We start from the raw sequence: 18,019 nt of genomic DNA on the forward strand, positions 1-18,019 counted from the left end.
TTTAATCCTCCAATATTTTTGCCAACGCCAACGGGATCCCACTACTGGCCACATCTTCCCATCTCCACCCCTTTCTGCTTTCCACAGAGACCATTCTCTCCACAACTCCCTGGTCAACTCATCCCTTCCCACCCAAACCACCCCCTCCCCAGGTACCTGCCCCTGCCCCGCAGGAGATGCAACACCTGTCCCTTTACCTCCCCCCTCGACTCCATCCAAGGAGCCCAACAGTCTTTTCAGGTGAGGCAGAGGTTCACTTGCACCTCCTCCAACCTCACCTACTGAATCCGCTGTTCCGGGTATCAACCCCTGTACATCGGCGAGACCAAGCACAGGCTCGGCGATCATTTTGCTGAACACCTCCGCTCAGTCCGCCTTAACCTATCTGATCTCCAGGTTGCTCAGCACTTTAATTCCCACTCCCATTCCCAATCCTCCATTGTCAGAGTGAGGCCTGCGCAACTGGAGGAACAGCACCTCATAGTTTGCTTGGGTAGCTGACACCCCAGTGGTACGAACATTAATTTCTCTAACTTCAAATAGCCCTTGCTTTCCCTCTCTCTCCATCCCCTCCCCTTCCCAGTTCTCCCACCAGTCTTACTGTCTCTGACTACATTCTATCTCTGTCCCGCCCACACTCGTGACATCAGTCTGAGGAAGGGTCTTGACCCGAAACATCACCCATTCCTTCTCTCCAGAGATGCTGCCTGGCCCGCTGAGTTACTCCAGCATTTTGTGTCTAGCCAGAATAACACCCTTCCTTCCAGCTCAACCCTTTATCAACTGTGAGTAAGCTAGTTCTGAATCCAAACAGGCAAGCTACCATGGAACCCATGCATCTGAATGCACTCATACGTTCTGCTGCAAAAAAAATCCTTCATTTTGTATTATTGCATAAAGATAATACTGCCCTTGTCATTTGTAATTTCAGTATTTTGGACTTTTGACTCCTTGTAATTGAAAAGCCTTGTTCATAATCATGTGGTTCTCTTTTACGTATATTGTGGACTTGACATACTTAGCTAACTCGTTTTAATTGGAAATGAATGAAAAGGTTCCATGTATTTGAGAGCACACCTGGACCAATTCCGTGCGTCATCGTGAGAAAAATGAAGGTTAATTGATGCCTTATATTTTAATGTCCTGTGGGCTTATTCACCTTCCTCAAGAGACTATAAGTTTAAAAAAATAGGCATTAACCATTATTTTACAAATTCTTCACGGCCTATTGAAGTAAAAATAAACAATGCATTAAATGGTGCCAAAATGTGGTGGGTGGTTTCAATAACAGACAGCCCCAAGATTCCAATTTTGATATCAAGGAGATGAATATTGAATAGCTTAACATACTGTTTGAGTTTGAGTTTGAGTTTAGTTTATTGTCACGTGTGCCGAGGTACAGTGAAAAGATTTTGTTGCATGCTAACCAGTCATCAGAAGGACAGTACATTTTTACAATTGAATCATCCATAGTGTACAGATACATGATAAAGGGAATTTTGTGAACAACATTTAGTGCAAGATAAAGCCAGTAAAGTCTGATCAAAGACAGTCCGAGGGTCTCCAATGAAGTAGGTAGTGGTTCAGGACTGCTCTCTAGTTGTTGGTAGGATGGTTAAGGGATGGGCAGGACTGCTCAATGTTCCAGAGTGCAGGAGAGACAAGGGTGAGGGAAAAAGAGGAAGGGGGGGTTGCATTGTTAGTTGAGGAAGATGTCACTGCTGTGTTCCGAGGTGACATTACGGACAGTTCGTCTAGTGAGGCTGTATGGGTGTAGCTGAGGAACAAGAAAGGGATGATCACCTTGTTGGGGATGTACTGCAGACCCCTGAATAGTCAACGGGAATTAGAAGAACAAATGTGCCAGGAGATTGCAGACAGCTATCAAATAAGGTTGTTGTAGTAGGGGATTTTGACTTTCCCAATATAGATTTGGAAAATTATAGCGTGAAGGATTCAGATGGGGTGCAATTCCTCAAAAGTGTTCAGGAGAGTTTTCTTAAGACGTATGTGGAGGCTCCCACATGTGAGAGGCAAACGTTGGATCTAGTATTGGGAAATTGGGAAGGGCAAGTTAATGAAGTTTGTGTGGAGGAGCATGTTAGGACCAGTGTCCACAGTTCGATTAGGTTTAAGATAGTTATGGATAGGGACGGAGAGGGTCCACGTTAAAATGCTCAACTGGGGGTAAGGCCAACTTTGAGGATATGAGAGATGGTCTCACTCAAGGTGACTGGAGCAGGTTATTAGAGGGGAAAGGAACGTCGGCCATGTGGGATATTTTTTAAAGTGTACTGAAGAAAGCTCAGGATGTGTACATCCCCGTTGAAGTGAAGGGCAAAGTAGGCTTACATAAGGCAGTTTGGCTGACGAGGGAAATTAAGATGTTAGTCAAAAATAAGAAGGATGCATGGGAGCTGGGATCAAATGCATCACTGGAGGAGTTTCGGGAACTAAGGAGTAAACTAAAAGAATAAATCAGAAGGGCAAAAAGGGGCCAGATAGCTCTGGTGGGTGGCATTAAGGACAATCCCAAAAGATTTTATATATACATAAGGGGGAAAAGAGTAATTGGAGAGAGAGTGGGTCCTCTCAGGAATCAAAGTGGTCAACTCTGTGTGGAGCCACAGGAGATGGGCAAGGTCCTAACTGAGTATTTTTCCTCTATTTACTGAAGAGAAAGAGAAGAGAAAGAAAGGAGGGAGGAAATTGGAGCAGTCCTGGAAGTGTCTTGAGAACAGTCAGGGTTACTGTTGAAGAAGTACTGAAGATACTGTCGTGTTTGAAGGTAGACAAATCTCCAGGGCCTGATCTGATATATCTGAGGACATTGTGGGAAACTAGAGAGGAAATTGTGGGAGACCTGGTTGAAATTTAGGAGTCCTCCTTAAATACAGGAGAGGTGCCGGAAGACTGGAGGGTGGCAAATGTTGTGCCTCTTTTCAAGAAGGGCTGCAGGGAAAATGCTGGGAACTATAGGCCGGTGAGCTTAACATCTGTAGTTGGTACGTTACTGGAGAGTAAAAAAGGTTGATGAAGGTAGAGCTGTAGATGTTGTGTACATGGACTTCAGTAAGGCATTCGACAAGGTTCCACATTGTAGGCTGGTCTGAATGGTTAGATTGCATGGGATCCAAGGAGAGATAGTTGAATGGATAGCAAATTGGCTCCATGGAAGGAAGCAGAGGGTAATTGTGGAAGGTTGCTTCTCAGACTGGATGCCTGTGACTAGTGGTGTGCCTCAGGGTTCAGTGCTGGGCCTGTTACTGTTTGTCATCTTCATCAATGATTTGGATGAGAACATACAAGGCAAGATTAGCAAGTTTGCTGATGAGACAAAAGTTAGTGGTTTTGCAGATAGTGAAGATGTTATGAACGATTGCAGCACGATGTGGATCGATTGGCCAGGTGGGCAGAGGAATGGTTGATGGAATTTAATACATAGAAGTGTGAGGTGTTGCATTTTGGGATGTCGAACAAGGGGAGGACCTACACGGTAAATGGTAGGCCTCTGGATAGTGTTGTAGAGCAGAGGGATCTAGTTTAGGTGCATGGTTCCTTGAAGGTCAAGTTACAGGTAGATAAGGTGGTCAAAAAGGCTTTTGGTGCTTTGGCCTTCATTAGTCAGAGTATTGTATAGAAGTTGGGAGGTCATGTTGCAGTTGTATAAGACGTTGGTGAGCGCATTTAGACTATTGTGTTCTGTTCTGGGCATCATGTTATAGAAAAGATATTGTCAAGCTTGAAAGGGTTCAGAAAAGATTTACAAGGATGTTGCCAGGACTAGAGGGTGTGAGCTATAGGGAGAGGTTGAGTAGGCTGTGTCTCTATTCCATGGAGAGCAGGAAGATGAGGGGAGATCTTATAGAGGATTACAAAATCATGAGAGGAATAGATCGGGTAGATGCACAGTCTTTTGCCCAGGGGAATCGAGGACCAGAGGACATAGGTTCAAGGTGAAGGGGAAAAGATTTAACAGGAATCCGAGAAATAACATTTTCACACAAAGGGTGGTGAGTGTATGGAACAAGCTGCCAGAAGAGGTAGTTGAGACTGGGACTATCCTATTATAGACAATAGACAATAGATGCAGGAGGAGGCCATTCGGCCCTTCGAGCCAACACCGCCATTCAATGTGATCATGGCTGATCATTCTCAATCAGTACCCCGTTCCTGCCTTCTCCCCATACCCCATGACTCCGCTATCCTTAAGAGCTCTATCTAGCTCTCTCTTGAATGCATTCAGAGAATTGGCCTCCACTGCCTTCTGAGGTAGAGAATTCCACAGATTCACAACTCTCTGACTGAAAAAGTTCTTCCTTATCTCAGTTCTAAATGGCCTACCCCTTATTCTTAAACTGTGGCCCCTTGTTCTGGACTCCCCCAACATTGGGAACATGTTTCCTGCCTCTAACGTGTCCAACCCCTTAATAATCTTATACGTTTCGATAAGGACAGGTTTGGAGGGATATGGACCAAGTGCAGACAAGTGGGACTAGTGTAGCTGGGACATTGTTGGCCGGTGTGGGTGAGTTGAGCCAAAGGGCCTGTTTCCACATTGTATCACTCTATGACTCTATGACTACATATTCAGCATTTCAAATTCCTCCTTATTCCTCCTTATAATTGTGATTAAATCCATTATGAATACAAACTATAAAATTAATTAAATTGAAACATTTCCAATTAATATTATCTTCATTTAGTTGACTAATGTTCATTCCTACCCATTATATTTGGAGACACTGATTTGATGCAGTGCAAGATCAGCACCAACATAAACACATTACAGTGCATTTTATTCAATCAACAGCAGTGTACAATACATATTTCCAATAGCATTTTGTTATTTTCAGCAGTTTTACATTCATAGTGCATCATTAAACTGAAGCCAAACCTCACTTAAACTGAAGCTACTCTTTTAGTGATACCTTTTTTAACTTTCGTCCATGGATATGCATAGCACTGTGGCTGAAAACTAATTTAAAATTCTTATGATTTGTGACATATATTTTCACAGAGTTTGAAATAAGGCAATATTGTGCACAATAGCATCAATGGAACGTAAGTTGTTGTAGCTGCAAGTTGTTTTTCAAGTGGATAAATATTTGCAAAAGAATGTAAATTATTAAATGAATGTTCAAATTTACTGAAGAGCAAAAAATATTAGAGCTGAAAAAATCTTGAAAAACAAATGACTCCGATAAATTTGCTGCAATAAATTAACATCTTGATTACTTTATCTGCTTGAGAACAAATGAAATAGGAGCATGGCCCTTCGAGTCTGTATCACCATTCATTAAGATCACGGTTGATCTGATACTGCAGCACCATTTCCCAGCACCTTCTTCATAACCTTTAATTCCCATAAATGTCCAAAAATCTATCATACAGTCAGCCAGCACGGAAACAGATTCTTCAACCCACGGGTTCACGCTGATTGCCATGGCCACTCATTGAGAATAATACTAACACTAAACCCATTTTATTCTCCCCACATTTGCATCAAATCTGAAATCATCATCATTGGACCAAAAACCCTCACCAAATCCACCCACAACTTCACCCTCAATATTGATAGTTTCCCAGTATCCACCTCCCCTCACATCCGGAATCTTGGAATCATCCTTGATCAAACCCTCTCCTTCGACAAACACATCAAACACATCACCAAGACAGCCTTCTTCCACCTCAAAAACATCGCCCGTCTCCGTCTATCCCTCTCCTCCACAGCTGCTGAAACCCTCATCCACACCTTCATCACCTCCCGTCTGGACTACTGCAACAGCCTCCTCTATGGTTCACCCTCAAAAATCATCAACAAACTCCAACACATCCAGAACTCCGCTGCCCGTCTACTCACCCACTCCCCGATCTGTGACCATATCACCCCCGTCCTTTACAAGCTCCACTGGCTCCCCATCCCCCAGAGAATCCAGTACAAAATCCTCCTCATGACATACAAAGCCCTCCATAACCTGGCCCCATCCTACCTGACTGACCTCCTCCACAGACACACTCCCACCCATACCCTCCGCTCTGCTGCTGCTAACCTCCTGTCCCCCCCCATCCAGACCAAACTCAGATCCTGGGGGGACAGGGCTTTCTCCATCGCTGCTCCACCCTCTGGAACTCACTACCCCAAACCGTCAGAAACTCCTCCTCACTCACCACATTCAAAACATCACTGAAGTCTCACCTGTTCAGCACTGCCTTCAATCACTGACCGTTACCTCACCTTCTTTTTCCTTTTCTCTTCGTTTACTCATTTATCTATTCATTTTCTTTTATGTTTTAGTAAACCTTGTAAAGCGTATTTGAGTGTTAGAAAAGCGCTATATAAATGTAATGCATTATTATTATTATTATTATCAACTCCCTTCATATTCTGCCACTCACCTGCACATGACGGGCAAGCCACCATGGCCATTAATTGACCAACTTGCACATCACTAAGATGTCAGAGGAAACTGAAGCATCCGGGGGGAAAACCATGTGGTTGCATGAAGAACATGCAAACGCCAAACACACAGCACACAGATCGCTGAAGCGGTGAGGTAGCAGCTCTGCCAGCTGTGTTATTGTGCCGCTATTGGTCTATGGTTTAAATAAACACAAGCTCTGAGTCTCCACTGTCCTCGGGGATGGAGAATTTCAAAGGTTGTAGGAAAGAACCGCAGATGCTGGTTTAAATCAAAGGTAGACACAAAATGCTGGAGTCACTCAGCGGGTCAGGCAGCATCTCTGGAAAGAAGGAATGGGTGATGTTTCGGGTTGAGACCCTTCTTCAGACTGAGAGCATAGAGTAGCGAGTCCTTGTCCTCACCTTCCACCCCATCAGCTGTCATATACAACAAATTATCCTCCAACATTTCTGTCACCTCCAACGGGATCCCACTACTCGCTAGATCTTCCCATCTGCACCCCTTTCTGCTTTCCGCAGAGACCGTTCCCTCCATAACTCCCTGGTCCACTCGTCCCTTCCCACCCAAACTACCCCCTCCCCAGGTACTTTCCACTGCAACCACAGGAGATGCAACACCTGTCCATTTACCTTCCCCCTCGACTCCATCCAAGGACCCAAACAGTCTTTCCAGGTGAAGCAGAGGTTCACCTGCACCTCCTCCAACCGCATCTATTGTATCCGCTGTTCCAGATGTCAACCTCTCTACATCAGCGAGACCAAACGCAGGCTCGGCGTTCGTTTCGCTCAACACCTTCGCTCAGTCCGCCTTAACCAACCTGATCTCCCGGTGGCTGAGCAATTCAACTCCCCCTCCCCCTCCCAGCCTGACCTTTCTGTCATGGGCCTCCTCCATTGTCATAGTGAGGCCCATCGCAAATTGGAGGAACAGCATCTCATATTTTGCTTGGGCAGTTTACACCCTATCGGTATGAACATTGAACTCTCTAACTTCAGATAGTTCCTCTGTCCCTCTCTTTCCCCTCCCCTTCCCAGTTCTCCCACTATCTTCCTGTCTCCTACTACATCGTATCTTTGGCCCGCCCCCTCCTCTGACATCAGTCTGAAGAAGGGTCTCGATCCGAATCGTCACCCATTCCTTCTCTCCTGAGATGCTGCCTGACCCGCTGAGTTACTCCAGCATTTTGTGTCTACCTTCTTCAGACTGAGGTCAGGATTGAACCTAGGTCTCTAGGGTTGTGAGACAGCAGCTCTATCAGCTGTGTCACTTTGCCCAAATAAAAGGGAAGAAGGATCAAAACAAAATTCACCAATTCACAATGCATTAGCTGGAGAAAATTCTCGCTATTTTTGAATATGGACCCAATCACCCAAGTCCCATCACCAGAGAGGTTTTGTTACACGTTAGCAGATTCTCATCAGTTAATGGATTGCCTGTGAAGCAAAAGGCCCAGGTTTCATTTCCACTCCACCACCATTTAATAATAACGTAGTGGATCCTGTGCCTTGATATTTCTCACCTGGGGCAGTACTTTGTTTTCAATACTACTGGGTCTCTATTTCACTAGGCAGTGTGTATCGCAATGTCTATCAAGTCTTCCCGGACTGCTGAGGTGTCACATCGGCTATTTGTAGAACAAATGCAGTTCTTAGCAATGAAACGGTTCTCACTTCCTGAGGATACGAGCAACTACCCGGCGAGCAGAGTGCTTAAGCATTGCCTCTTGAGTAGCAATCCCTGGCGTGCTGTCACTTTGCGAGATGCTTTCTTTTCTGATTAGCTGGCGACAGCCCCCCTACCCGTGAAACAGATTGTCACTCAATGTCCTTGACTTTGCAAATCAGGGCACCAACACTCATTTGCAAGAGAATATCACATCACCGCATGCGTTAAAGATTCGCCATCCCGTCGGCTAAATGGAGCCAACCTATCATTTTCCCGTCGATTAGGGATTTCCGATCCAATTTGGTGCAACTTCTAATTCCAGTCACTGATAACATGTTGAGGGAGGGAGGGAGGTGGGGGAACTCGTCTCAAATTTGCTAAAAGGAACATGTTTTAACTGTGCGAGGAAAAGCAAATTGAGATTCCCGAAGTTCATTTTGAAATTTGAGGATCTTTCTGTGTTGCAAATTCCTCATTTGACGAGGATAAAAGTATTATTTTAATACATATTTTCTGAAATTAAAATAAACCTTATGAGCACCACAATCACATCCCCTTCTCGTAGTTACGAGGTCCAGATAAGTTTTTTAAACATGTACTTATAAATGAATAATTTAGCAATAATGCCTTGGATTTACAAGGGGTCACCAAATCAATACACAGTCACTCCCCCCCCCGGAGCAAGAGGTAAAGCAGCGGGCGAGGGCAAGGGCAACGAGACCCGTCCTGTCAGGAGAGGATATTTTTAAACTCTCTGGAGCCCGCACATTCAATAAATAATTCATTGCACCCAGGGCTGCAAATTACCGGCTGATGTCAGCGTTTTCGCCCAAACAGCGCACTGTGCAGAAAGTGGAAGGTGCAAGGCGGTGGATGGCAAGATCTCCCTTTTTAAATGGCCGCGTGTGAGAGCGCGTCAAAGGCCAGACAATGTGTGCTCTGGACAGGAGCTTTGTCTTGCTTTCCATGGTAATTGGGATCAGCTTGTTATCCGGTAGAGTGATCAGAAAAGCACCGAAATGTCCTTCTCGATGCAGCTGCACCAAAGATACTATCATGTGCATCGGAACTTCATCTGTCCCAAGGATTACTGCCAGCGATGTAACGTCCCTGTAAGTAAACAGAACCGACCACTCTATATACTTTGTTTATTATTACTGGGAAAGAAATGACAATACTTATTATCTCAGCTGTCGGCCAGTCCCCTGTTTCAGACGAAACCCGAATGCAGACATGGGAAATAAAGTTTAAATCGAAAGGCAAGCGACAGAGATTGTTTATATTATTGTGTAACTATATTCTACTGCAGTGTGTAACATGGAAACAATGCTGGAGCATTCAATACGCTACAGAGAAGAATGCTGAGCGGATCATTTCAGCTCCACAGTACTGTGCAGTCAGTGTACAGCATCGACAGTGCAGAATAAGCCACCACGGCGTTTTGCGCTTTAAAGGGGTTTTTTTTTCGCAACGCGATAACGTTATGAAATTAAGCGGCAGCACGTTTTCTGTTAATTTTCGCTCTTTTAAAAAAAAACAGGGAAACAGCAACACGAGGCCCGGGGGAACTGCCGCCGCCCCTCTATTTGTTTCATTGGAGCCCAATTTTTACAAATATTGTTTTATTTCAATGAACACATTTGGGGGTTTATGCAAGAAAATTGAATATTGCATTCATTTTTATTCCAAGATTTCAAAAGATTAAGATTACAAAATAGGTTGGGATGTATTGAGAGAGCGAAAGTAATTTAGAAAGAGATAGGTGAGCAAAAATGGGGGAAATATGCCAGGGCTTTCGCTGAACAGAAATAGTCGTATTGTTCGCTGCATTGAATAAAATAAAGCACATGGTGTAAAAATGAATACTGAACAGAATCGATGCCAACTTTACGGTCAAATCGCGGGCAGTCTACATTACCAACCAACGCATCACGGTTTGTTTTAAACTTCTATCTGTAGGAGTTTGGTGAATGGAAGTTACAGCGTAATAACAGAAGGGATGTTTTCAAGCTTACCGTTTTTGCAACTTCTGTGAGTATGGGTGTGTTTCTTGTTGCACTAGATGGACAAACACCGACACACTCTCCTTGGGCAAACCAATAAGAACCTCTAACAAAATTGTTAACCCGACCAACAAAATGTGCCAAATTATCAAAAACTGTGCAACTCCTAAAAGCTGTGAAGATGAGATACGCATTAGTAACAAAATATGTATAAAATGCCACCTCAACATTTTAGAATTGACTTTAATCAAAATATCAATATTGCGATGAACAGATTTGAGATCAATTCCCGGGCGTTGATCATTTTGCAGTTATGTCGAAACTAGGAACTGCGGTGCTGGTTTAGCAATGAAAAGCACAAAGTGCTGGAGTAATTCAGCGGGTCAGGCAGCATCCATCCCAGGAGAAACATGGATACGTGACGCATCGGGTCGGAACCCGCTGAGTTACTCCAGCGTTTTGTGTCATTTTGCACCTTACCGGTCCTTATACAAAGATGGCTTAGTGATATGAAGGGTGGCGGGAACCCACAGATAAATGTGTTCGAATGAAATCCCACAAGTCACGTTTCACTAAATATTTTAATAGTTAATATTATTCGTACTCGGAAACGTCCCAAGATTTTTTTAACGACTCTTGGCTGAATGGATTATTGACCTCGCTACCGCTGTAAGATCCATCGCACTTAGATGCATTGAGGTAATTCCCATTATCTTTGTGAGCAGAGGCCGCTGCCAATCAGTTGTCCAAAACATGAGTGGTGGTTTGCAGAATCTGAATGCAGAAGTGATAACGGCGTCCACCAAGGCAAATTTATTGTATGTATACATACTTGGCGAATAAAATGTGTTCCATTCAATTCAATTCAATTCAGCTTGCAACAGCAAATCTTAATTGATAATTTATAAACTAAATCGCTAAATTTATACATTTATTATTGATAATAATGTATTGAGGATGAAGATTGCTCATAAGATTAGAGCCCGTCCATGAAAGAGAACAAAGTTAAAAGAATGCAATAAAGCAGCAGAACAGACAAAAGGTGACCATCTTTGTCAAAGTACATTGAAGAAGATGGCTCTGAATTCAGGACTAAACATGTTGTGGAAAGGTACGCATTTGAACCAGGGAAGAAAATAAAGAAATGGAGAGCTAAACCCAGCAAACTAACTTTTCATCTCTACATTATACTGGTTGACAGGCTGTGGCCTAAAAAATAAAACGATTTTGACACTATTAACAAAACAATATAGCTTGTACACAATTGTGTATATTAATATTAACATTACACCCCACCCCCAACCCATGGTTAAATGTTAGTTTTAAAAGGAACTAGAACATGGTGGACCCGTTGGGTCCTGCATTGGTGTAGCACCCTCCCCTCCCCCACTATGGGTATGGGGAGAAGGCAGGAATGGGGTACTGATTGAGAATGATCAGCCATGATCACATTGAATGGCGGTGCTGGCTCGAAGGGCCGAATGGCCAAATCCTGCACCTATTGTCTATTGTCGTCGTCCCCCCCCCCCCCCCCCCCCCCCCAGCAATTCATGTTTCATCAGAGGGGATGTACAAGAAGACTGAGACCAATAAGGGGAAATATTAAGACATTTATAATATTCATCCAAATATCCCAGATCTTTTGTGATTCGACAGTCTCATCCTTTGACTGCACCATTGATCAGGTGAACAATTAAATTAAAACATAGGTTCATATGATAGATACAGGTTATTAAACCCCATTAATATATTCCATTGCTCAACTTAGATCATGGCTCATCTATACCTTGGCTTCAAGTATCTCCCATTGCTCTATATCCCATGATACTCATATCTAACAAAATCATCTGTAAATCTAAGCTTCAAACTTAGTGTGGTGGAATGTAAAACCAAGTTTATAGAACTCATTGTCATAATGTAATCCTTTAGCCATGCTAACTCTCTGGTGAATTTGGATTGTAATGGTATGTTGTTCCCCGACTTCTCACCAAAAACTTCCTTTTCCCTCCCAACCATGTTTCTGGTTGGGAATATAACACAGAGTATAAATACATGTATTCTCTGAACCAATGAACCCGTGCAAATTATTTTTTTAAATCCTTGCAATACAACTCCTTTGAAATGTTACACACATTGCAATCTTCTTTTTATTACTTTTTGTGTCTTTGTACTTGCTTTTAACAATGCAAGTCATAACTGATTTACCCATGAAAAATCCCATGCTGACTGTCTTGCGCTAAATGCGAGCCCAGAATTTGTCAATGGCTATACTGCATATCTTGAATGAAACAATAAATTGCTGCACTTGGAGTAGCAACAACAAAATTAAATAAGTATATCAAAGTGACTTCATCTTCCTTCTTAATAAATGTTGCCAATTGTATTCAATTAGAAATAAATGCTATATGTTTCCTCTCTTTACTGTAAAACTTGATTTGGTTTCCTCCCAAACTCCAAAGAGTACAGGTTTGTAGGTTAATTGGCTTCGGTAAAATTCTAAATGGTCCCTAGTGTGCAGGATAGTGCTAGTGTAGGTAGGGGTGATTGCTGAGCAGTGGGGACTCGGTGGGCCAGAGGGTCTGTTTCCACGCTGTATCTCTAAACTCTAAAATTCCAAAGTCTACTTAATGAGAATTCGTTATCAAATTAATGTTGAGTGTATTTGACTGAAATACACTTCACAATATCTGTTGCATATAGATATGTAATTCATATTTGCCTAATGCTTGAATATTACTGCTAAAGATTAAAACGCTACCATTTCCAACATCAAGTTGCACCTATTTTCTATGTTAAGTATCCCCTTCCATCTTTCCCCGATCAGGTAAACCAAAGTCTGATGTATTCCATGCCAGCAACTTGCATCATCGTCAGAAGTTCACTTACTATTGCATTTCATATTAAATATCATGTGACTATTTTCAGGCGCGACCAAGCGCAGGCTTGGCGATCGTTTAGCTGAACACCTCTGCTCAGTCCGTCTTAACCTAACTGATCTCCCGGTTGCTCAGCACTTTAACTCCCCCTCCCATTCCCAATCTGACCTTTCTGTCCTGGGACTCCTCCATTGTCAGAGTGAGGCCCAATGCAAATTGGAGGAACAGCACCTCATATTTCACTTGGGCAGCGGTATGAACATTGACTTCTCTAACTTTAAATAGCCTTTGCTTTCCCTCTCTCTCCATCCCCTCCCCCTTCCCAGTTCTCCCAACAGTCTTTTTTATCTCTGGCTACATTCTATCTTTGTTCCACCCATTCCCCTGACATCAATCTGAAGAAGGGTCTCGACCCGAAATGTCATCCATTCCTTCTCTCCTGCCTGTCCCACTGAGTTACTCCAGCATTTAGTGTCTATTTTCAGAGGAGTTACTGATTTAAAGAGAGTTTTGTGCTGTAGGTCTCTGGAGTTATGTACCACTGTCAGAAGGCCCAGAGTTATCCATATATATTCTTTAAAGTTAGGGGCAACTTCTATTACATTAGTCCACTTTAGATTCATAAAAACAGGCCTCATTATTGAAGCATCAAATTGTTGCACCATCAGAGTGATAAGGGTAGTAAAATATTTTGATTTTACTTCTAATGATAGAACGCAGTACCTGGTAGGACCATCTTGTTTTTAAGAAAAGTTTTTTTGAAGGCAGAGATAGATAGATTCTTGATTAGTTCAGGTGTCAGAGGTTATGGGGAGAAGGCGGGAGAATGGGATTAAGGAGGGAGATATAGATCAGCCATGATTGAATGGTGGAGTAGACTTAATGGGACGAATAGCCTAATTTACTCCTATCACTTCTGACCTTATTTTCTGTTCAGTGTTAACTTCAATTGCAAAAATAGTATCACTTATTTGTATGTAAATTCAATTTTTTGTAGGGAATCAAATGCAATTGATGCTATCCTAATGTTATAGTGCTAAAAAGGCAGTTTTCATCATTATTTACTGATGGATATTGTAGCAATGATCATTTTTACAAGAGTATTAAAACATGAATTATATATCCATATCAATAAAAAAAAACATGGAACTATATATTTTTCATTGCTCAACTAAATGTTTATCGCCACCTCAACAAATACCATTTCATTTTTTTTTGTTGCTGTTTCCAGAAATGACTTCAGGCAACAGCACACACAATGGAGTCAGGTTTTGGCTGTAATTCTTAAATGCAATCAATACTAGTAAAAGCTCAGAGTTCATCAATCTTTGCTGTTGGCAGAACAGTGTTTCAATCTTTCTGAAAAGCTTTGTGAGCTCTGTCAAATTCCAGTATGCTGTTGGCACAGTGCACCATTGCAGCATGTTGCTGATCCACTTCAAACATCAAATCAGAGTATTGGACCTGATGGATTTTTATTTCAAACTTCTATTCTTTATTGGAAAATAAAACAGAATAAATAGGAGTAAAATAAAGGCATCACTTATAAACAATATACAAATCATAAAAATGAAAATGCAACAAAGAATTTTGGAAAACAAACAATAGACATAAAAGGTGAGTTTCTAAATTTGTGTGAACTGTTAAGTATTTTTTTTTAATAAGAATTAGGAACAACACTAGGCCACATGCCCCTCAACACTGTGTAGGAAGGAACTGCAAATGCTGGTTTATACCAAAGATAGACACAAAGTGCTGGAGTAACTCAGCGGGTCAGGCAGCATCTCTGGAGAAAAAGGACGGGTGATGTTTCAGGTCTGAAGAAGGGTTCCGGCCCAAAACATCACCCATCCTATTTTTCCAGATATGTTGCTTGACCCGCTGAGTTACTCCAGCACTTTGTGACCCTCAACACTGTTCTGGCATTAATGATCTGATCATTAGGCTCTACTTCATCGCACAGTCACCACTTTCCTTGATTTCACCTCAAATCTACCTATCTCAGCCTTAGATGGGGGGGTCCTGCATCCATATTTCTTTGAGGTGGATTCACAACCCGCTAATGTAACCAACACTAAACCCTTTTCAAATAAATGCCCTGTCTCTTCCACATTGGACTTCAATTGGATTTGATTTTGATGATTTTTTTCAAGCCATTCCCAAAATGATTTGCTTTGCATTAATCATTGCCCCATGTAATATTAAAAAATTCTGAACCAAAACCATCTTTCTTCTGTTGACATTGCTTTGTGTTCACTGTGTTCCCTAGAAAAGGTGGAAATATAATTATTCAATTGCAGTCCTTTTTGTGACACTTGGAATATTCTTTTCTCTCTCATATTATGCCACATATTAAAGTTCTAGCCAACCCACAATTTTGAGTACAGGCTTTGATATGGAGCATCCATTGGTAATCTTGATGCCTGTTAGAAAATACTGTTTTTTTCTTCTGCTTGCTTGAAACTCACCTGACTTGCCTGTTCCAACGTCAGTTCTAATTATAAGCATGGATTTCAGTACCTACACAACTTTAACACTCTCCTTCTTTTGCAAAAAAGCATTACTAATCGTTTATAAAAATGTATTGATTATATTATACAAATTAAATCTGTCAACGGTTCGTGTTTAGATGCTGTTGCATTGAAAATTATTCATTATACAAATGTAAGAGCTTAATTTCCATAAAAGCACTGCTGGTTTTTATTTCAGGCTGCTGAATTCAGATTCAGTTACATCAATAAACAGTGATGCATTTGCTGAGCTGCCACATCTTGAGTATTTGTAAGTTTGTCGCGTTTTGCATTTTCTATTCTCTTCATCAATTTTAGAATCAGGTTGGTTGACCATTTGAACTAACTAAATGTCTTCATGTCTACAGATTCATTGAAAGCAACAAAATTGAGTCGATATCAAGACATGCTTTTCGAGGACTCAAAAATTTGGTCCACCTGTGAGTCTTTGTGTTGTTGCCCGTGTCAAGTTATTGTCAAATCACCACAGTTCTTGAGTTCTTGTGTCTATAGAAACACATCACACATAAAATTGTCAATTCTCAGCAGGTATTTAAACTAATGAAGTAATGCTTTAAAATGAATTCTTTCTTTTCAGTTCTTTGGCCAACAATGGAATCAGAACCTTACCAAGGGAAGTCTTCATTGACTTGGATTCCTTGATTGAACTGTAAGCTTCTCACATTTTTTTAGCAATACTTTAATTATTCAGTACAATAAACTGGAACATTTTCATATGCTATTCCACAAAAGTGTACAACATTTATTTTAAAATGAATAATTTATTTCCAAATGTTATACAATGAACTTAAAGAAAATTCATTTATTTGCTCTGCAAGAATACATTTGGGCACAGGAAGAATGTGGTTAAATCACTGTGTGCTGATATGAAAGTGCTTCATATGATCTTTACTTACACCTATGCATTGCAGAAAATTTGTATCAAATATTATAACATAAAAATTGATCTTTTAGTTTTGTTTACTTAGATCTAAATTAGAACAGCAAATTTGTTAAAAAAACTATAGTGCTGGGATATTTGCAGCTGAAACATACATTTACAGCTTTATGATTTCATAACACATGATAAAATAACTACTTCACGAGACTGCATTTGCAAGAAACATAAAACAAAATTTCAATGTTGAAGACATCAAGGTTTTTTAATCTTTTTTTTTGTTGGAAAAGAAAGGAAGAAATTGCACAGTTGTGCTTTTCCAAAAATAGTGTCAAGTAACAGATTGAAATGTTGGCTACATTTGTGAAACTGAATAATGTGTTATATTAACTGTAGTGCGTTCTCATTGATGTCTGTTGCTGACAAAAGGTTAATAGGAAAAACTGAAATGTGCACATCAGATGATAATGATTTCAGTAAAGTCCAAACATTATACCTTTTGTTCTTTCTATTTATACCACCCGTCACTCAAACTGGAGGCACACCTTAATTTCTTCTGCATTGATTTCTACCTCACAAATTAATTTGACAGCCTAAAGATCACAAATGGTATCAGATCACACTTATAGGTAATGTAAACCTACTCGGGCTGAGTATGTTAAACTCAGATAGTCAGGTAATGAAGTAGACATTAATTTGTCATAAACCTAAACAGTATTCACCACAAATCATGTTCAATATTATGTACCCATCAGCCAAGTTCACATCCCTCTTCTCGATCAGGATTCCATTTAATTAGATTCCACAGTGTCCCCATTTGATATAGACTATCTAACTTCAATTCATTAAATGATATACAGAAAGTTACAATATGCACCTGACATGCAAAAATAGATCTCAGACTTGACCATACACAGAAAAGATCAATAGAAATCATTCTTTCATTCGAGGTTGCATTTCATGTTTTTAGAAATAAATAAGGTGGAATCAAATCTGATAAATTCAAAAGAGGAAAAGAGTTTACTAAGTTCTAAATGTAAAAGAGTTTCTTAAATACAAATCTGATGCATTTGATCTGATACAAAAGTGAAAGAGCAATTTCTACTATGTTTGAGCTCCTCTAATTCAGGGGATCTTCGGCTGGGCTACAATTCAACCAATACCTTACCTTCACTGACACCTTCCAACCCAGAAACTATAGCATATTCTCAGCCTCTCAATTACTTTCAAGAATTTGTGCATGTGAGATCACCATTGCAGTCATCAGTAATGTGTGTAATGTTCCAGTTTTCACGTTGGTGATACTAGATTTCCCCACATGGAATGAGTCAGCACTGCGGGATTTACAGCTTACATAATGCCGGTGGCACACACTGTTGATGATGTGGAAGTCATTCAGTGATTAGGAGCATCCAATGAATTGAAGAATGCCTCAACTTCCTAGGATATGTCCCACATGACTGTTAACCTTGCAGAAACCACAATTTGTTCCAACTTTCCAAACAGTTTTAAGAATGGGAGGCATGGTGGCGCAGCGGTAGAGTTGCTGCCTTACAACGCCAGAGATCCAGGTTCGATCCTGACTATGGGTACTATCTGTACGTCCTCCCCGTGATCTGCATGGGTTTTCTCCAGGATCTCC

The 18,019-nt window shown here is 41.2% G+C and overlaps 1 protein-coding gene across 1 annotated transcript in view; it reads left to right on the top strand.

Annotated features, from left to right (window-relative positions):
• The first annotated feature begins 8,994 nt into the window (after positions 1-8,994).
• Positions 8,995-18,019, top strand: part of lgi2a (leucine-rich repeat LGI family, member 2a) — a 32,117-nt gene continuing 23,092 nt past the window's right edge. The window contains exons 1-5 of the mRNA XM_078410816.1: positions 8,995-9,202; positions 10,050-10,121; positions 15,679-15,750; positions 15,848-15,919; positions 16,078-16,149. Coding sequence (XP_078266942.1) covers positions 9,021-9,202; positions 10,050-10,121; positions 15,679-15,750; positions 15,848-15,919; positions 16,078-16,149 — 470 coding nt within the window. The 5' untranslated portion in view covers positions 8,995-9,020. The remainder of the gene's footprint in view (positions 9,203-10,049; positions 10,122-15,678; positions 15,751-15,847; positions 15,920-16,077; positions 16,150-18,019) is intronic.

The sequence above is a fragment of the Rhinoraja longicauda genome, chromosome 1 (genome assembly GCF_053455715.1).
Source record: "Rhinoraja longicauda isolate Sanriku21f chromosome 1, sRhiLon1.1, whole genome shotgun sequence".
Taxonomy (NCBI): Eukaryota; Metazoa; Chordata; class Chondrichthyes; order Rajiformes; family Arhynchobatidae; genus Rhinoraja; species Rhinoraja longicauda.